The sequence below is a fragment of the Lacerta agilis genome, chromosome 4 (assembly GCF_009819535.1).
Source record: "Lacerta agilis isolate rLacAgi1 chromosome 4, rLacAgi1.pri, whole genome shotgun sequence".
In the NCBI taxonomy this organism is placed as follows: Eukaryota; Metazoa; Chordata; class Lepidosauria; order Squamata; family Lacertidae; genus Lacerta; species Lacerta agilis.
The window spans coordinates 18294501-18313204 of NC_046315.1; the positions used below are offsets into that span (position 1 = coordinate 18294501).

The 18704-nt window shown below is 41.4% G+C and overlaps 1 protein-coding gene across 2 annotated transcripts; it reads left to right on the forward strand.

Moving 5' to 3' along the window:
- The first annotated feature begins 5137 nt into the window (after nt 1–5137).
- LOC117045276 (inhibitor of apoptosis protein-like) lies at nt 5138–17468 on the forward strand. Of its 2 annotated transcripts, none has more exons than XM_033146183.1 (9): nt 5138–5189; nt 8808–10900; nt 11026–11125; nt 11353–11431; nt 12085–12130; nt 13595–13837; nt 15507–15758; nt 15985–16026; nt 17215–17468. In XM_033146183.1, the coding sequence occupies exons 2-9, from the start codon at nt 9925–9927 to the stop codon at nt 17406–17408; spliced, it is 1932 nt and encodes a 643-aa protein (XP_033002074.1). In that variant the 5' UTR covers nt 5138–5189; nt 8808–9924; the 3' UTR covers nt 17409–17468. The 2 variants fall into 2 exon arrangements, with proteins under 2 accessions (XP_033002074.1, XP_033002075.1); XM_033146184.1 differs by having other exon boundaries at nt 5168–5189; nt 9945–10900.
- The last annotated feature ends 1236 nt before the right edge of the window (nt 17469–18704 follow it).

Consider the following 18704-nt stretch of genomic DNA (forward strand, 5'->3'; position numbering starts at 1 on the left):
ATGAAACCAAAATTTTAGGGAAATTATATATAATTATAGCAGTGCTTTATTACAGTAGTTATTACAATTATTTGCTTGGTTTTTTTAAATTTTTATTCTAGTTACATGTCTTATACCAGGGGTGGCCAACTCCCAAGAAACTGTGATCTACTTTCAGCAGTGATCTACCCCCGTTTTTTGGGGTTCAGCTCAAAGTTGTTTTGGGGGGGTGTGGTGGGTGGGAGAGAGAGCTTCCCCCTCTAAGATAGGTTGGCAAGCGAACTAATAAAGAAAGAAAAAGGGGGGGTGGGAATGGAAAAGTGGGGTGGAAAAATATAAATTGGGGGTGGGGTGGGGTGGGGAGAATATCTATTAAAATATGTAGTAGTTTAAAAAATAAAAATAAAGGGGGAAAATCTTTTTCTTCTTTTTCCTTTTTTTGAAAACAAAAACAAAAGGGGAAGAGAAAAGAAAAAGGGGGGATAGAGGGAGAAAAGGGTAATAATAAAAATTCAAATAGAGTGGCTGCAGCAGTGGGGGGGTGTTTGTTTGTTTTTCGTTTGTTTGTTTGTTTTAAAAATGGGATTTCTCCCCTTGGATTAAAAAAGGAGGGGAGGAAGAAAAAGAGAGGGGGGTGGGAGAGCAAGGCAAAAAGCCAAAAAGCAAAAAACAGGTTTTTTTGGGGGGGGGGGATCACGGCAGGCACTGCAGCGCGCCGGCCTCGGGGCTCCGGGCCCCCGAGCCGCCCTTGGGGCCGTCTTGAGCATGTACACCGCCCGCAGCGAGCGCTGGCGAAGCACCGGTTGGCGGAGGTTTCAGAAGCAGCCCGGACGTTTTCGCCGCCCCCACCCAAAGCAGCTCTACTTCATCCTGTCGGCGTCCATCACCGCCCTCCCGTCACGGCGACACCTGGCCCGCCTGCTCCGCCCGGCCGCTTTGAAAAGGATTCCGCCCGACAGGGGCCGCTCAGAACAGGGGCCGCTCCAATCGCCGCCGCCACCTCCCGCCGCCTTTATTATCCCGACTCTTTTCTCTCTCTCTCAATAACTCGCAAAGCCCAGCTCCTTCTTCTCCCCGCCCTAACGCCACCCTCATTGGCATGTTCCCCTCAAACAGGAACAGGCATCCCGGCGGCTCATTGGCTGGACGAAGCATCGCTCTCCCGTGCCCGCCTCCCGCCTTCATCCTCAGTGGCTACCTCGGCGGTAAGGCCCCGGCTCCGAGCCTATGCGCCAAGGCGGGCGATCTGTCCTGCCAATCGGCACGCCGAGGTGGTAAAAGCTCAGCCCTCCCCACACGCTTATTGGTGTGAAGAAGTCGCTTCCTCTCTCTGGGAGTGGTCAAGGTGGACATCAATCTTGGGGCTGTCCTCGGGAACCCCGAGAGGGCTGAGAAAGACCGCCCAGCTGTTCAACGTTGATGCGGATTATTCATGGTTTTTTTGGCCCTTTTTTTTGCCGATAACCATTTAATTATTATTGAAAGGGCATTGAAAGGGGGCATGCCGGAGCCGCGGGAGACCTGTCAGAGAGCCGCATGCGGCTCCGGAGCCGCAGGTTGCTGACCCCCGGGCTAGACACTTGAAATCTGCTACTTCATTATCTAAGAGTGTTTAAGTCATGTCTTAGGTACACCTGAGTTGGGCAAACCTACTGTCTGTATTTTAAAGAGAGATGGGATTTGGCCTCAAGTATCAGTGTCAGATTAACAGCCACATATTTATACAAGAAATTACATTGTGATTTTAATTATCTATACAGAATCATTGCCTTTTAAAAATGTGCCTTATTTAATGATTTTTAAAAAATACACAATTATAATCATTTATCTACATTGAGCTCTGTCATGGAATTTCCCCCAAATCTTACATGCAGGAAGAAACTTTGTCTAAAATATCTACTCACAAGATTGCTTTTTCTATTTTACTGGATTTCTCATTTTGATATTTTACAGTGATCCTTTTAAAAGGTTTATTGTTGATCAAAATTTCCCTTATGGGTTTTTTTTTGGGGGGGGGGAGGATTGACACTGTGCCAGAAGGATTAAAGTTCACTACATGGCAGCAAAACTCTCTTTTCCCTCTGCCAAGCTTCCTGGCAATATGGGCTGAGAAATGGGTGATTTGCCTCAGACCACATCCTTGTCCTACAGATGCATTAAAATTTGAAGGATAGTAAAAAAACGTAAATAACAGCGGCAGCAATTAAAATATTGCATTTTTAATTACTGTAACCCACTCTTGGGCCTTATAAAGGGGAAGTATGAAATGGAGTAATAACAATAATTCACAACTAGCATAAGAGATCTTAAATATACTTTTCACTGTTGCATATAAAACCCCATGAAGTCAGATACTGAAGGAAGAAAAATTATTGTGAAACCAAAGGGATAAGGGAAAACTGGGGAGAGTCCAGAATTTTATTAAAAAGAAACTTTTGGTAGTCAGACAATCTTTTTGTATGTCATTTCAAACAAATCTTCAGCATTGTAAAAGAAAAAACCCCAAACCTGGCTGTCTGCCAGAATAGCATGACACACAGGAAATAATTCAGTGAGTGGAATTCCCCCTTTCGTAAAAGGTCATGTGAAGTGAAAATATAGTTCAGCTGGGTTTCCCCTAGACAAAAAGTACCTAATGTCCTTGGCAAATACTGCCAAAGTGGTACAAGATTAATTTGCATTGATTTAAAAGAAATAATGGTGTTTACTTTCTATGATCAATTGAATTTCCCCCATTCCTTGTTATTACTATGTAGCAGTGACAGATTTTCACTGTACTGTATTCACCAGAACTCTTCTCAGTTTCTGAAAGGAAAATTTCACATGAACTCACTGGGCAGCCATATGTAAGCCACTCTTTCACTGTAAGACCCATCCCATCTATAACATGCAGACAGTAACACTGGCCTACATTACAAGGTTGTTGGGATTCTTGAGAATGAAATGTCTTGGAGCACAGAATAAATATGCTACAGGGACATAAAAAATATTGTAATGACTATCTTGTTATTACAATGATTTACAACTAAAGATTTTTGAATTGCACCAAGAAATACACAGGTTGCACCTGTCAAGGTTAAGCTATCGCGTCCATGTACATAATCACTGTTGCCTAGGAGCATTACACCCATAGAGTCCTCCCCCTGCCTTTCCTTCCTCCAGTTATGTCACAGACACACAAAATTAACAGCTGCACATGTCTTCATATGTAAACTTCATGCGTTTGGGCATATATAGAATTCAGGCAACTAAAAATTGACTGTTTTTTCAGGTATGTTGCAACTTGGCAGAGTTTTGCAACCTACACAGAGCAATGACCTTGCTTCAAGGCTGCCGATAGAGCAGCAGGAAGGCTGATTCAGTGCGCAGGGGATTCTAGGTTCCAGAAAGAACCTTGCACCGTTAGCAGGATGACACTACATGACTAGGCTAACTGCTTCCTTATCTCCTAAAAGCAGCAGATCAACTCCCACTTCACCCCTGCAAGTGTCCACTCTTGGGTCTTGTCCATTTTAGAATCTGACAGCCAAATCCTATGCATGCTTACTCAGTAGGGGTTTCCACTCACCAAGGTTGGGTGCAGTTAGCCTTAATTGATAAAATATACTTTGAATCTCTCAAGAAAAGGGGTAGGGAAAATTGGACAGGAGCAAGAGTGTGTTACACTGTATTTGTTTTTCTTGTCTCTCATAACAACCTGTGGTCCTCCCCAGTGCATTGCCAACCTTAATTTAGCACACACACACCTCCCTTCCCCCTAAAAGAATTACAGTGCAATCATGTACAGTACTGTATGTCTATTCAGAAATAAACCACCCTGATTTCAATGGGACTAGATGCACTTAGGGTGAGGAATCTGTGTCCCAACAGATGTTGCTGGACTTAACTCCCATCATTCCTGACCACTAGCCATGCAGCCTGAGGGTGATGCTCCCAATCCAACGACTGGAATTCAGCCTCAAACTACACGCACAAAAAAAGAGGAAAGCTATCACCAAAAGAAAGGGGGAAAGACTTGCACATTATACATTTGGGAAAGGCCACAGCTCAGGGGCAGAGCATCTGCTTTGTATGCAGAAACTCCAAAGCAGGGATGGGAATGTCCCCTTGCCTGAAACCCCAAGGAGAAAGCAGCTGTCAGTAATGCAGAACAACCCTGAGTTAGATGCCTCAATAGGTCTGACTCCGTATAAGGCAGCTTCCTGGTCTTACATAGACACAAATGTAGAAACAGCAACTGCAATCCAGAGAAGCAGGATATATCTCACCACGGAGGGGGAACTATGTGACCTGCATTTGGCTGCGGAGTCTGCCGTCCAGCTGCTCACCCATGATGGGCAACATCAACGCCCTTCCTGCTTCCCCTTCTTTATTATGGCTTCTATCTTTAAACGTGACTGGGCATCAGGGCCATCCCACCCACGAGACAAGGTGAGGCGGCGACAGCCTCAGGCGGGGGGGTCCGCAGGGTCCCGAGGTCGATCTTCGCTCTCCGCTTCTTCCCTGGCGGCGGGGCAGGAGAGGCGCCATTTTGTGGTCCGCCTCAGGCGGCAGGTCTTGGGCCTGCAGCGCTTCCTCATAAACGGCTTCCGATAAATAAAAGCCTCCCCTCAGAAACGGAACGCCTCCTGGCCTAAACCGCGTCCCCCTTACAAACGCAGCAGCAGCACTCGGGAACTAGCAAGCAAAGCAAAACATAACGTGAAGGCAAAATAAATAAAATAAAAAAATAAAACCCCACACACCACCGTCAAGCGCCTGGCGTCCACCTGAGGCGACGCTGCTGTGGGCAGGCGTCGCTTCAGCTCCTGTCATGACCCAGGACGCCGCCGCTGCTCCTCCCTCGGATCCAGCCGAGCCGCCGCCGCCTGAGGTAAATATTAAAACGCCTTCCTCGCGCAGGGCGCTTAATCGCGCATGCGCCGCAACGGCCGCAGAACCCGGCTCGTTCTGCTGCGAGGGGCTTTTTCCGAGGCCTGTGGAGGAGGAGGAGGAGGAGGAGGAAGAGATCGCGGTTGGTGACAGGAATTTCCGTTGTCGAGTTATTTCCCCTCCCTCATTTGGGGCGGGCCCCGCTCGGCCTCCTGGCCCCGCTCTTCGGTTATTTCCGCCTCTCTTGTTTCGTGAGCGCCTTTCCCACCCTCCCCCGGTATATAAGGGACGGGAGTCGCCCGGCGGAGACTTCAAAGTCCGCCTGGGTGGGCCTGGCGGTAAGTGGGGCCGAGGGGTCGGGGTGGGGTGGGGGATCTTAATCTGCTGGAGGGTGTTTGTGGGGGGGTTGTTCTTTTTACACTTTGCTACTGCTGCTGCTATCATTTATTACTGTATAACAATATACTAATAATATTACCGTATAATAGTATACTACTGCTGTTCTTTTTATTATAATACTGTTATAATTATACATTATTATTATTATTATTACAACTACTACTATCATCATCATCATCATCATCTGTAGCTCGCCCTTCGTTCACACGACGTTCCCAGGGCTTTAAAAATGCGAAGTTCGGTTTAAGTGCAGAACCATGCATATATCTCCTTGTGCCGCTTGAGCTTTAAAAGGAGGAACCTCAAAGCGTTTGAATTAGGGCGATGGACTCGGCGGTTAGGAGCAGTTTTATTTTAAACAGACACACGCAGCTGCATAAGCGATTTTTTTTTTATTTTTTAAATCGGGCCACTGCCAACTATCGCGATTTAAACCGGGCGGGGAGCTGAAACTTTAGCCTCGTAGGAGGAGACACGTAAGTGCTGTGCCGCGATCAAAACAGGCGTGGTGTGCATTTATTTTTATTTTGCGGGGGGGGGGGCTGTTACGAAATTAAAGCCTCACAGTTTAGCCACAAAGTTGACAAATCGGTAATGCACGGCAGTTGATAGAGAGAAAGGGGCGGGGGTGGGGCTGCAGTCTTCACACTGCCCTGTGAGCAAAGCCCCATAGAGCACAGTGGGGCTTAGGTGAGTAAGCATATTATGTAAGTTATGTGAGCGTACTATTTTGTTGAGTCATCTCAAAGTTAGCTTACAAAGTTAACTTGAACATTCATTTATTTTTATTTTTAATATAATTTATATGCTGCTTGATTGTTTAAAAAGCCCCCCCCCTCAAAGCTGTTTACAAACAGAATGAGATTATAAGCAACTGGGCAGTCATTTGAAGACTAGGGTCTTAGGACATAGCCTCTCTTCCTGCGTTGCAGGAAAATGCTAGTTAGAGGTTGCCAAATTTCTTTTCTGAGAAGTTTGTCTGTAGTTAATGATAAGTTTCCTAGAACAGTTTTAATGTGGTTTCATGTTTCTGTGATGACTAGGGAGAATTACTAGGAATGGGACATGAAAGTGGAAGACATGAATTGGAGGCTGTTATTGATGCGACAGCTGGATTCAGAGATGAAAAGAAATTGGTGTGCTAATGCTAAACAGAGTGGCATGCAGTCTCTGTGGCTACCTAGATCAGAGCCACATGTTCACATTATCAGCTGATGGGAGCAACTGATAAAATCAAAATAAAACCTTAGAGACCAACTAAGTTTGTTCTTGGTATGAGCTTTTGTGTGCATGCATACCAAGAACAAACTTGGTTGGTCTCTAAGGTGCTACTGGAAGGAATTTTTTATTTTATTTTGTTTTGACTATGGCAGACCAACATGGCTACCTACCTGTAAATGATAAAATCAAAGTCTGGCATTCTGTTTATAACAGCTGCCAGATACTCTTCCAGTGGTTCAGAGCAGGACATGAAGATACCCGGTAGCAGTAGATGATGGGTACCTTATCACTTCATTGCTATCCTGCTTTAACAACTGCTACTAAACCTACTAAACTTTGCTGGTACTTTGATTCTACTGCTCCTTTTAGTTATTACTTTTGGAATGTAACACAGTCTATTAACATTTTATTCATTCCTCCTGTAATGGCCTCACACTTGTAGTTTTCCATTTGCTCACACCAGACCTTTAATCCTTTGGTTTGATGTTCCTTTGACCTAGGTGGACTGCACTGTTATTTTGCAATCCTGCAGTGCAAGTCTAATAAGCAGGTGCTATTTTATATCCTAGACTGCTGTTCCATTTTAGTTCAGCTGAGTATACTTAAACATCTTAAAATATTATTATTATTATTTATTGAATTTATATAGCGCCCTATACCTGGAGGTCTCAGGGCGGTTCACATACCGGTAGTAGGAACACAGTATAGGCACATAGGTATGTACTTGTAGCACAGCCAGGGTTACTTGATAGACTTTCCATATCTCTGTTATTGTAAGCCCCACTGTGGGTATTAATGTGTGCTGTTCTTTTACTGTCAGCTCATCACTAGTTTAGACATTCTGGATCTTTTATTGTTTTTGCCTAGATCTCATTTTGTATTCTGTAAATCATCCCTTGTAACATTTTTCCTTTTGACCTCAGTTTGTTTTATTTTTAAAATACCTTTTTTTCTTCATACACTATGTGCTTTATATACCTAGCCTCTGAAGTTGGCTCTTCAAACATCTGATGGATGTATGAAAGGTTATGCCGCAGTTCATGTGCTAGCCTTATGGTGTCAAATAATGGAATAGGCTAATAAGGGTCTGTAATTTAATATATTTGAGTATGGGATTTTATCTAGACTACCACAGACAGAGTCATAGGAAATAAAAAATAACTTTATTTGAAGATGCTAAAAATCCAAAGTGCCATTTATTTTTGAAAGTTGACATAATCTTAGAGTTGTCTGTCATAGGAAAAAAGTGATCCCTGCTGACAGCCAATGGTGTATTGTTGTGTTAAAATGATTTGCTAATTACTCAGAAAGTGTAGATGTGCGAGACTTGAGTATTATGGATGCCTTCCTACATCAGGCACTTAAAATATGCCTTAGCTCCTCCAAAGAGGCAGTAGCTGAGATGCACTTAATTTACGGCTGCTAGCTCATTTAGATACTACTTAACAGGTTGTTTAGTTTTCTAATTAACTCATGAATTTTCTGTGTTCCCATACTTCAGAAATGCTATTTTCTGAGTTCTGAAGAACTGTGAACTTAAGATCTCCTTCTGCCCTGGATATAAATATGTGCGTGTTCACTCCATGATGGTGTATGATACATCATGCAGCACAGGCACTTTCCTAGATGGAAAGTCTGTGTATAAAAGGTCACATGTTAAGCACAATCAAATGCATAATTTTGTACTATGTGATCTAGGGTGCAAAAGAGAACTAGGTGGAATTCTGAAAAGTATTGATTGATTGTGACCAAAGCACTGTGAACCAAAATAATTTTGGTGTAATAATACTTGTAGTAATCTGCAGCCAATTCCAAACAACTTTTGAAATGGTTAAATACACAGCGCAATTGGAAGCATTGACATCAATGTCAGTAAGCTTTCAGAGGATGCCTTGTTTTCCACATGAAAATCCCTATATAGAAAGTTTACACATTGGCAGATATGAATGCTTCCTATGTGCAGGTGAATATCAACTTATGGGAGCCTTCATACATGGCCTCCTCTTGTGTACAGTTAGCAGGGAATCTTGACCCCACCCCCATTCTGAGAAATTTGCAGCTAACCTGAACTGCTCAACTATACATCAGTGGTGTTAACACTGATTCCTTTATGGTCTTTCAGTATAGGCACAAAGGATGCTTTGTGGTCTAAATTGGCTTCAGTTCAACACCAGTCCATTCTAACAGTTGGCATAGACAAGTTATTAGACTCTGGCTAAAAATATAACAGTCAAGTTTATTGCCATTGAATATTTGTAGTGCTTTACAGCTGTGTACACATACAGTATACTGTAACTTTTTAAAAGAAGCTCATATATCTTTTTCTCTTCATGCAGGTCTTGGTAACCTTGTGTTTTATCACACATTACATTTACTGTTTCTCCTTCTTGACCCAATATTGCAATATGGCTGCCTAAGCCCCTTAAAGGGGACTTGAGTCTGAAGTCTGGGAGATAGTTTTGTGCATAAATACTAAAATTATTTTTGCTTTTTTTAAGGAGAGCATCTACTATTTAGTAGACATGACTTGCCTAAATATTTTAGCTAATGAGTATTATTATTATTATTATTTATTAAATTTCTATACAACCCTTCATCCGATGTTCCATTTTTCCTCTCCTAAGCAATATAATTATGTTAAACACAATAAACTTCTAATAATATTAAAGCAACCTGGTTAAAATTATGCTATAAAACTTCAGCAACAACATAAGGAAAGAAAATGTTCCGGGGCTGATTAAAGCTTGTTGGTGTCCAGGGCGAGATCACCCTTAGCTTAATAGTTCCAAAACTTCATTGATGTATTTGAGGGGAAATCCTTGAGTATCTTCTTGGCAAGAATTAAACTAATCTTAAGAGGGAGCAGATGTATTTATGTACCATAGTTTCAAAACACGGGGTGGTATCCTATATTTGTCAAATTCAGAGTAGAACCACTGAAATCAATGGAGATTTGCATCCACTACTTTCAGTGGGTCTACTCTAAGTAAAACGTAGTTGGGTACAACCCATAAATTCCTAGTTTAATTTGACTTTAAAGGGGAAAAGGCTTCTCAGCATATGTAGCCAACTACAAGCAAGTCATACATATGCCTACAGATTCCACTTTTCCTTAATACCCTACATTTCTGCACTTTTATTTTCTACATAGTAACAGGATTTGGAAACTAATGTTGCAGCCTGACACTAAGTTAGTTTATTTGGACTTCCTTTGATTTGGGTGGGACTCATGTCCAAGTTTACAGGCTATGGACTAAATATTTAGTTTTCTTCTTGACATTTTATTTTTAAGGCTTCCTCCCTTCTGCCATTATAAGAAGGGGAACATTAGTGCTTGTAAGGAAGAAGGAACTACAGTGTTTTAAGGAAGTGTGTATTTTGAAAAAGAGAACAAATTATGTTTAGCCAGAAAGATGAAAGTACTGAATGAAAGATACTTTATAAAGAAATTGCATGCAATGTTTTGCTTTCAGGTTTTTATTTTATTATGGCCTGGAAGTTAATCAGATTTGCACAAAACTATCTCCCAGGCTTCAGACTCGTCCCATTCTCCTATCTTATTTCATCGTCATGAACATATATGATTCATTCCCGTCCAAACTGAGGAATAGCAGTGATGTAAGTGAACTGACATACGATATGTCGTGTGAACTCTACAGGATGTCCACCTTTTCGACTTTCCCTCGGAATGTACCTGTATCTGAAAGGAGTCTCGCCCGCGCCGGTTTCTACTACACTGGTGTGAAAGATAAAGTAAAATGTTTTAGTTGTGGCTTGATGTTGGATAACTGGAAAAAAGGTGACAAGGCTCTGGACAAGCATAAGCAACTCTATCCTAGCTGCAGCTTTGTTAAGAGTTTGACTCCATTGAACAATCTCGGTTCATCATTTAATTCTGCCTTTTCACCTCCAACTGCCTTTGGCTTTTCTTCTTCACATTCCCCGACACCACCAGCAAATATGGATCAAGTTGGCTATTTCAGTGGAAGCTTTTCAAGCTTTCCTCATGATCCAGTCACATCCAGGGCAATTGAAGACTTGTCCCATTTGAGACCTAAAACAGTCAATTATGCAATGAGCACAGAAGAAGTCAGACTGCGCACTTTTGAGTCATGGCCACTGACATTTCTGTCACCATCTTCTTTGGCAAAAGCTGGATTTTATTACATTGGGCCTGTGGACAGGGTGGCTTGTTTTGCCTGTGGTGGTCAACTGAGTAACTGGGAGCCTAAGGATAATGCCATGTCGGAACATCGGAGGCACTTTCCAAACTGCCCTTTTGTGGAACAAATGTGTGACCAGACCAGTTTCACAGTCTCCAATATGAGCATGCAAACCTACGTAATGCGCCTCAGCACTTTCAAAACCTGGCCAGCTGCAGTTCCAGTTCAGCCACCGCGGCTTGCAGATGCTGGCTTCTATTATGTGGGTAAGAGAGCAGCCTATTTTTGGTCACTTGGACTCTATTTAATTTTTTTTAAACAGTTTAATCAGTGACTGCTGAATGTATCTGTAAAAATATTATATAAACTGTTTTCCCCCTCCCCTCTTCAGGTCGCAATGATGATGTTAAATGTTTCTGCTGTGATGGTGGACTCAGGTGTTGGGAGTCTGGGGATGATCCATGGGTGGAACATGCTAAATGGTTTCCAAGGTACATCTAAACTTCTTTGAAATAGCAATTATGGTCCTAATCTTAATATATTTGGAACTCAAAGGCAAAACTAGTATCCCAACGAGATCTATTTTAAGAGGAGTGTAAACATTTAGAACTGGGCATGCATACGGCATATGGCTTATCTGAGGCACCTCGGTCTGCATGTATCTGGAGCAATGTACAATCTGTATATTAGAATTGAAACACTGCATTTTATCTTCTAGATGTGAGTACCTGCAGCATATGAAAGGACAAGAGTTTGTCCATCAAATCCAAGTGAGATTCCCCCATCTTCTTGAACAGGTATTCAAATGACTACTTTGCTCTCATTTCAGCAGTATTCTTGTGTATTACCTCATAAATACATAAATTGGACACTTTCAAACTAAGCTCTCTAGGAGAGCCTTTAATTTTAATCTCTTCCCCCTAATCACATAAAAGCCGACCATGTGTTAGGCTTGCTGAAAGTGGCTACAAATAAAGGTGTGACTGTACTGTGTAAATTGATTAAATGACAAGGCCAAAGGACATGGTCTTCTAGAGAGCATCTGAGTTTTCTGTGATTCAGTAGAAACTCATCAATTTCACATGGCAACTGTGATGGTTTCCTAAGACAGTTTGAGTGACTAAGTGGCTAGTTGAGCAAACTGCTTGATGTGTGATCTATTACTGTGCTCACTGCAGCTAACAATCAAAGTTGCATATAGGATCTATAAGCAGTGATGATGATGAGGGCTTCCTCTTTCTTCTGGCAGTTGACAATGTATTGTGACAGCAACAGTTCGGCCTTCAAACTGTCTAACAAGAACATTGCTGTCGTGTTCAGGACAGTGTGCATGCAGATGTTTAGGGTGACTGTTGAAGTGGTTTAAATTTTGGCAAACTTCTTGTGTTCATTGCTGTTTTGATACGCAAAAATTACATTCATTTTAAAACACTCTTTCTGTGTTTTGTAGCTGTTATCCACTTCAGATACACCAGTGGATGAAAATGTTGATCCAAGTAAGTATTTTTTACAAGATATTTAAGTTGGTATGGACACTTGGAATATGAAAGCACTGTTTGTTAAATAGGGAATACCAAAAACACTTAACACTATCAGGTTTTAATCAATTAGCTAGAAGTATTGTGTCTTACGTGAAGGATAGGCGTGCCTGGCGTGCTCTGGTCCATGGGGTCACGAAGAGTCGGACACGACTGAACGACTGAACAACAACAACAATTGTGTCTTACAAAGCAACTTAAATATGGATAAACAATAATAACTTTTTTGTCACTTAGTATTGTACTCTCAAAATGAGGAGACTTCTGTTTGTCCTATTCTCATTTGCATTGCATTGCTTACTAAGTGGAATGTTGATGCAGCTCATATCTTGCCACAACTTGGCAAGAACATAATGAATAACTTTCCCTGCTCTTCCACCTGTAATTGGACCTTCAGAGTAGCTTACAACAAGTATAATAAATAACAAAAACTGCAAAAAATGAGAATTCAGCAACAATGGCAAACACTAAAAAAACAACCCCAAACTCAACGAGCAGTTCCTGAAAATGCACACTTAGATAAGACTGTAGTTTTCGTCTTAAGGTCTTCATTGAGATTGCTAGCAAAACCTCTCAACATTTTCATAGGGGCCCCCTAGTGGTGCAAAAAATTATTGTGGATAGCTTTGAAATTACTTTGGGTGATCCAAATAAGTTATACTCAGGGTAAACCCAATGAAATCAATGGACTTGAATATGATCAACATTAGGTATCATCCTGTGAATTGATCTGACCTAAGTTGGGGAAAGCCAAGATCGCTTATGGAGACTGTATAATAGAGGCTAGAAATATTTGTTTGATAGCTTGCTCTGGACCTTAAAAAGCTGCTTTTCCAAAGTAATACAGCTAGTGAATTAATTAGTGTTGCTGTCAAGCATAGTTCCTATATCAGCTGCTGTAACTTACAAACACCCTACCTAGTAAGTTGGTTAGTGTTTCTACTTATGGAGTAGAAGCTGGCTGGTTCTTGCCTATTGCAGCAAGATATAGGGTCAGTATGTTTCTGAAGGGGAGGTCTCATTGCTTTGTAGGTGAGCACATTCTTTGTGTGCCTACAGTTCCAGATTCAGTCCCTGGTACGTTTAGTCAAAAAGGTCCCTGATAGTACAATTCAGAAAAGCCTTTGCTGAGATTTTGTATTTCTGTTCTGAGTCACTGCTAATCTAAATGGATCTGTGGTCTGACTTAGTATAAAACAGTTTAATATTTTCACATCCATAAGCTTCTTGTGTGAAAAAGCCTTTAGTTATAGCCTAATATAAAAAGCTAATTTGCATAAGAGTAAAGCAAAGGTTTTTTCAGTGTTAGACATAGAACCTGATGTAGACATGATCTTATTCTGTTTTAATTTAAATTTAAAACATAATCTTCAAAATCCATATGGATCTAATGAGCAATGTCATGAATTTTTCTCTGAGCAGTTATTCATTTTGGACCTGGTGAGAATGCTTCAGAAGATGCAATCATGATGAAAACCCCAGTGGTTGAAGCTGCCTTGGAGATGGGATTCAGCAAAAGACTAGTCAAGCAGACTGTTCAGAGTAAAATCTTAGCAACTGGAGAGAATTATAAAACTGTAAATGATCTTGTATCCGACCTCATTGCTGCAGGAGATGAGAAGAATGAAGAAGAGAAGGTGGTGCAAGCAGAGGAAGTGACATCAGGTATGTCAAAAGCTCTAGTGATAGAATCTGGTATGTTGCTTCATTCTCTTCATAATCATCCCTGAAAAATAGCTTCCCAGCTTCCACTTGGAAGACTCCCAGAAGGGAAGAGCCCACAGCCCTCAAGGATTCCATTATCAAATTGCTTTCATTAGATATAGTCCTGCCATCTAGCGTTGCTAGATGACAATCCATCAGGTATTTGAATCGTCTTACTGTTTCTTCCGTCAACCTCTGAGCTAAATACCGCACTTTTTTGTCTATAAGACGCCCCCTTGTATACGGACACGCATCCCATTTGGGGTGACTAAATTTTAAGAAAATGAGGGGAGATGGCCCAAAGTTGTTGAGCCTCTCCCGCCACGCAGCTGCAGACAGGAAACACTCCCTAGATTGTTTCCCATGTGCAGCGGCATCGGGTGAATTTGCGCTCCCTCCAGCCATCCGGTTTGCAGGAGCGCAACCTCCCCCGATGCTGCCATGCATGGGAAACGATCCAGGGAGTGCTTCCTGTGTGCAGCGGCATTGGGTGAATTTGCATGCCCGTCAGATAGCTAGCTGGCAGTGCGCAGCTTCTGCACCCCATGCAGTTGCAGGCAGGAAACGCAACACCCCCCAGATCGCTCCCCGCTCGCTGTGGCATCGGGGGAAGCCGCACTCCATTTGGTTGGCGGTGCGCCGCTCCCCCCCCCCCCATGCCACTATCCATGTATTGGATGACCCCAGTTTTTTGACATGATTTTTTAGTTGAGAAACCTTTTCTAATAAGACAGAAAAATATGGTATATCCAGTTCCATCAGTGTTTCTGCATAGGACCTACTTCCAGTAACATTAGCCATCTTTGTTGCCCTCCAAAATCATTATTTTTTCTACATTCTTCTTAAACTGTGGTACCTGGCATTGGACTCTGTGTGTCAAATAAATGCAAAATAAAGTTGTGACTTTTACCTCTTGTAACTTGGAAACTATTATTCTATCTTTGAGCCTAAATGAAATTCAGTTCAGACAAGTTGGAGGTACTGTTGCTTGGTGGTTGGTTTACCTAATTAGGTAGTGATCAGTCTTCTCTGGATAGGATTGTACTAATCCTAAAGAAGCAGACTCATAACTTGAAGTGCTCTTGGAGTGCCTTTTGTCATCTTTCACTGATTTGCCAGTGTCAGCCCTGTTTGGACAGAACCTTGCTACAGTTATCCATGCTCTGGTAACCTCATAGTTGGATTATTGCAATTTATTAAATGTGGGGCTGCCTTTTAAAATGGCCTGGAAACTTCAGTTGGTCCAAAATAGGCTAGCTAGGTAAATATGATAAAATGCAAATGCTTTGTCTGCATTCACTCCCAATCCATTTTATCAGTACACCAGACAGTATACTCTTCTATATGCTAAGTTAACACATAAGAAAATTGTTCTTAAACATAATTCAACTTTCTTCCAACCTTTTGGGACATTCATTTTTCAGGTGAGGGAAGGCTGGGGAGGAAGACCTGCAGGCTTTGTGAACGTTGAAATGTTGTATTTTCTGTATCATACCTAAACTTGTTTCAGAAGCATAAATTATTTTCAATTCCATTCTCCCCCACCCTCTTGTGATTTCAAAATTTCTCCTTAAATCTTCCAATGCTAAACAAATTGAACTATAATCATTTTTCATTATTTATATTTTAGATCTGTCCTTAATCAGAAAGAACCGAAATGCATTGTTTCAGCGCTTGACATGTGTGCTTCCTATCCTTGAAAGTTTATTAACATCCAAAGTAATAACTGACGTTGAATACCATGTTATTAAACAAAAAACCCAGACACCACTGCAAGCAAGAGAACTGATTGATACCATCTTGGTGAAAGGAAACACAGCTGCAAACATATTCAGAAACTGTTTACAAGAGTGCGATTCTGTATTATACAAAGACTTGTTCGGTGAGTTTGAGAAAAGAATGTGCTGGTTAACATCTAATTGCCACTTCTCTGAGAGATGACAGCCATAGCATGTTATAATTCAGAGCAGTAATAGAGTTCATTGGCCTTGCTTTAGGGATTGTATGCCGGAAACCATAGAACCCTGTTGATTAGTATGGCAGCTTAGTGCTTGCAGGAAGTCTTAAATTTATTGAGCATAACTATTTTTTTTAATTTCTTTTTTTAGAGGAGAAGAAAATGCCTTATATTCCGACAGAAGATGTTTCAGGTAAAAACTGAATTCACTAAAATAGCATTGGGCACCATTTGAAATAATAAGGATCGCTTATAAAAATAAATTTTAAAACTTGCATTTTAAATAGTTTCAGATACTTGGTATAGAGAAGCACCATATACCATGGTACCTCGGTTTTCAAATGCAATCTGTTCCAGAAGGCAGTTCGACTTCTGAAACATTAAAAAACTGAAGCATGCATTTCCGGAGGCATTTACGTCCGGAAAACTCAATCTGGAAGCCGGATGGCACGTTCGGCTTCCGAAAAGCGTTCGAAAACTGAAGCAGTTACTTCCGGGTTTTCAGTGTTCGAAAGCCAAAACGTTTGACCTCCGAGACATTTGAAAACCGAGGTGCCACTGTATAAAAGTTTTCCTACTTCTGCAGTTTGAAATCACAGTTTAAGAAGTCTAGGCAGGTGCCATGATTGTGAGTAAATTCCAGTCCTTTCTTCTTGTAACAGGAATGAAATGGAAACTTGCCTTCTGCACATCCCTGGTAGTTTGTTATCTGGAGCCTCCACCTCTTTCCCCTATAGGAAATGGCACCTTCACATTTGTTGCAAGAATAGTATCATGAAGCACACCTTCACATTTTCTTTTTGACTCATTTTTGCGAGCAGTTTCTGAATGGGTATACCTTTGGGCATATACAGGTGAAGCTCAAAAAATTAGAATATCGTGGAAAGGTTCATTTCTTTCAACTTAAAAGGTGAAACTAATATATGAGATAGACTCACAACATGCAAAGCGAGATATGCCAAGCCTTTATTTGTTATCAACCCCAAATTAAGTCTCAGCTTTGGGGTTTTCATCAGCTGTACGCCATAATCATCACAATTATAACAAATAAAGGCTTGACATATCTCGCTTTGCATGTCATGAGTCTTATCTCATACATTAAACTCCAGTAGCTAATGAAAACAATTGCTTACATAAATGAACTTTTCCACAATATTCTAATTTTTCGAGTTTCACCTGTACACCAGGAAAACTATATAGCTCTGATTTTGAAGTCTCTTTGTCAGTTAGAATAACTCCAACATGTATTGTTGGATGCAGAAAAAGAAAACAAAGGAAGTTTGGGGGGTGGAGGGGAAGAGGCTTGGAAACCATGGTATTTCTTTGTATTGTAAAATATAGCAGTTCAGAACATATATGACACATGTTTTCTCCCCTGCAGGCCTGCCCATGGAAGAACAGCTGAGACGATTGCAAGAAGAGAGAACATGCAAAGTTTGCATGGACAAGGAAGTGTCCATTGTCTTCATCCCATGTGGCCACTTAGTTGTGTGCAAAGAATGTGCCCCTTCCCTTAGAAAATGCCCTATTTGCAGAGGGACAATCAAGGGTACAGTGCGGACATTTCTTTCATGAAGGGCATAAGATGAGTTTGATCAGCAAGATACTCACACTGCAGCCCAGTGGACACTTTTTTGGGGTGTGTCTCAAATGACTGGATTGCTAATCCAGTCTAGCTCCATAGTGCCTTGGAACCAAATGTTACTAAAGATGGGGGTGAGCAACTTTGCAGGGTGTGTTACAGTTTGTGGTTCACAAAAGTAGCTGTTGATTATTTGTTAACCTATTGGGAAGCTTTCTGACACATATAACTGGTTAGTCTAAAATATATTTTATATAGACCACATTTGAGAAACCTGTAGCTTTACCATATGTTATTTTAGTGCAGCTCCAATTAACCTTCGCCATAGGCCCTGCTGGCTGTGAGTGACTGGGGAGCTGGTGTCTAATGGCTCCCAGGAAGTTGCAGGTTCCCCATCCCTGATAACTGACTGAATTATGAGCAAAAGTTTGGTCATTGAAGCATCTATGCAGGAATTGCTTGAGTTGGTCATAGGACAGATTATATACCACCAAGGTGCAATGCAAAAGGCTTGTGTTACGTTGCTTTATACATGATCTGATAATGTTAAAAATTCTTTGTGAAATAAACTTAATAGTAAAAGTTATTCAAGGAACACTGTTGGAATTTATTTTCAGCCTCATTTTCAGACTTGCTCCATTACAGTGACTAAAGGGAAGAAAAAACTGTTTTAGACACTGGTACGTCCCATTTATGCTTTCGGGTGCTGGTGGACAGGTTTGATTTCACATACAAATGCCAGTCCGTATTATAGATCTGTACATGCATTTTTAAAATCATAATTAGGATGCAGCTCCCAAATACTTGTGTTTAAACAATAGCTAGTCGCTACAGTACCCTCACCCTTGTGTTCCTTTGATTTCAGGCATTTGCCTTCTAGTGGCCATATAGACCTTCCAATATTGTTGGAATTGTGCTCCTTGATAATAAAGTTCACTTAACAATAGCTTTACATCTTTGTCCTAATAAACATTCTTACTTGGAAGTAGCCTGAGCTTTTCTAGCATCACCCCCCCAGGAGAGGGGTAATTGATAGCCATTGTCGTAGATCAGGGGTGGCCAACTCTGAAGAGACTGTGATCTACTCAGAGTTAAAATCTGGCAGTGATCTACCCCCTTTTGTGGGATTCAGGTCAAAGTTAAGCTTTTTTTAGGAAGGCCCATTTTTAGGGGTTCATGTCAGAGTTGAGCTTTTTTGGGGCAGGAGGAATGGCCTGTTTTTTCGGGGGGGGGGGTATTTAAGGGCTAAAATGTTGATCATTTTTTTTAGGGGAGCCAAAGTTGTTGAG

Bases quoted from the DNA above. Each gene is read 5' to 3' on its own strand.
- LOC117045276 (XM_033146183.1), top strand. From the start codon at position 9,925: ATGCAATGTTTTGCTTTCAGGTTTTTATTTTATTATGGCCTGGAAGTT. The intron at 11,126-11,352 runs GTACATCTAAAC...TTTATCTTCTAG, and splicing joins CATGCTAAATGGTTTCCAAG to ATGTGAGTACCTGCAGCATA. The intron at 16,027-17,214 runs GTAAAAACTGAA...TCTCCCCTGCAG, and splicing joins TCCGACAGAAGATGTTTCAG to GCCTGCCCATGGAAGAACAG.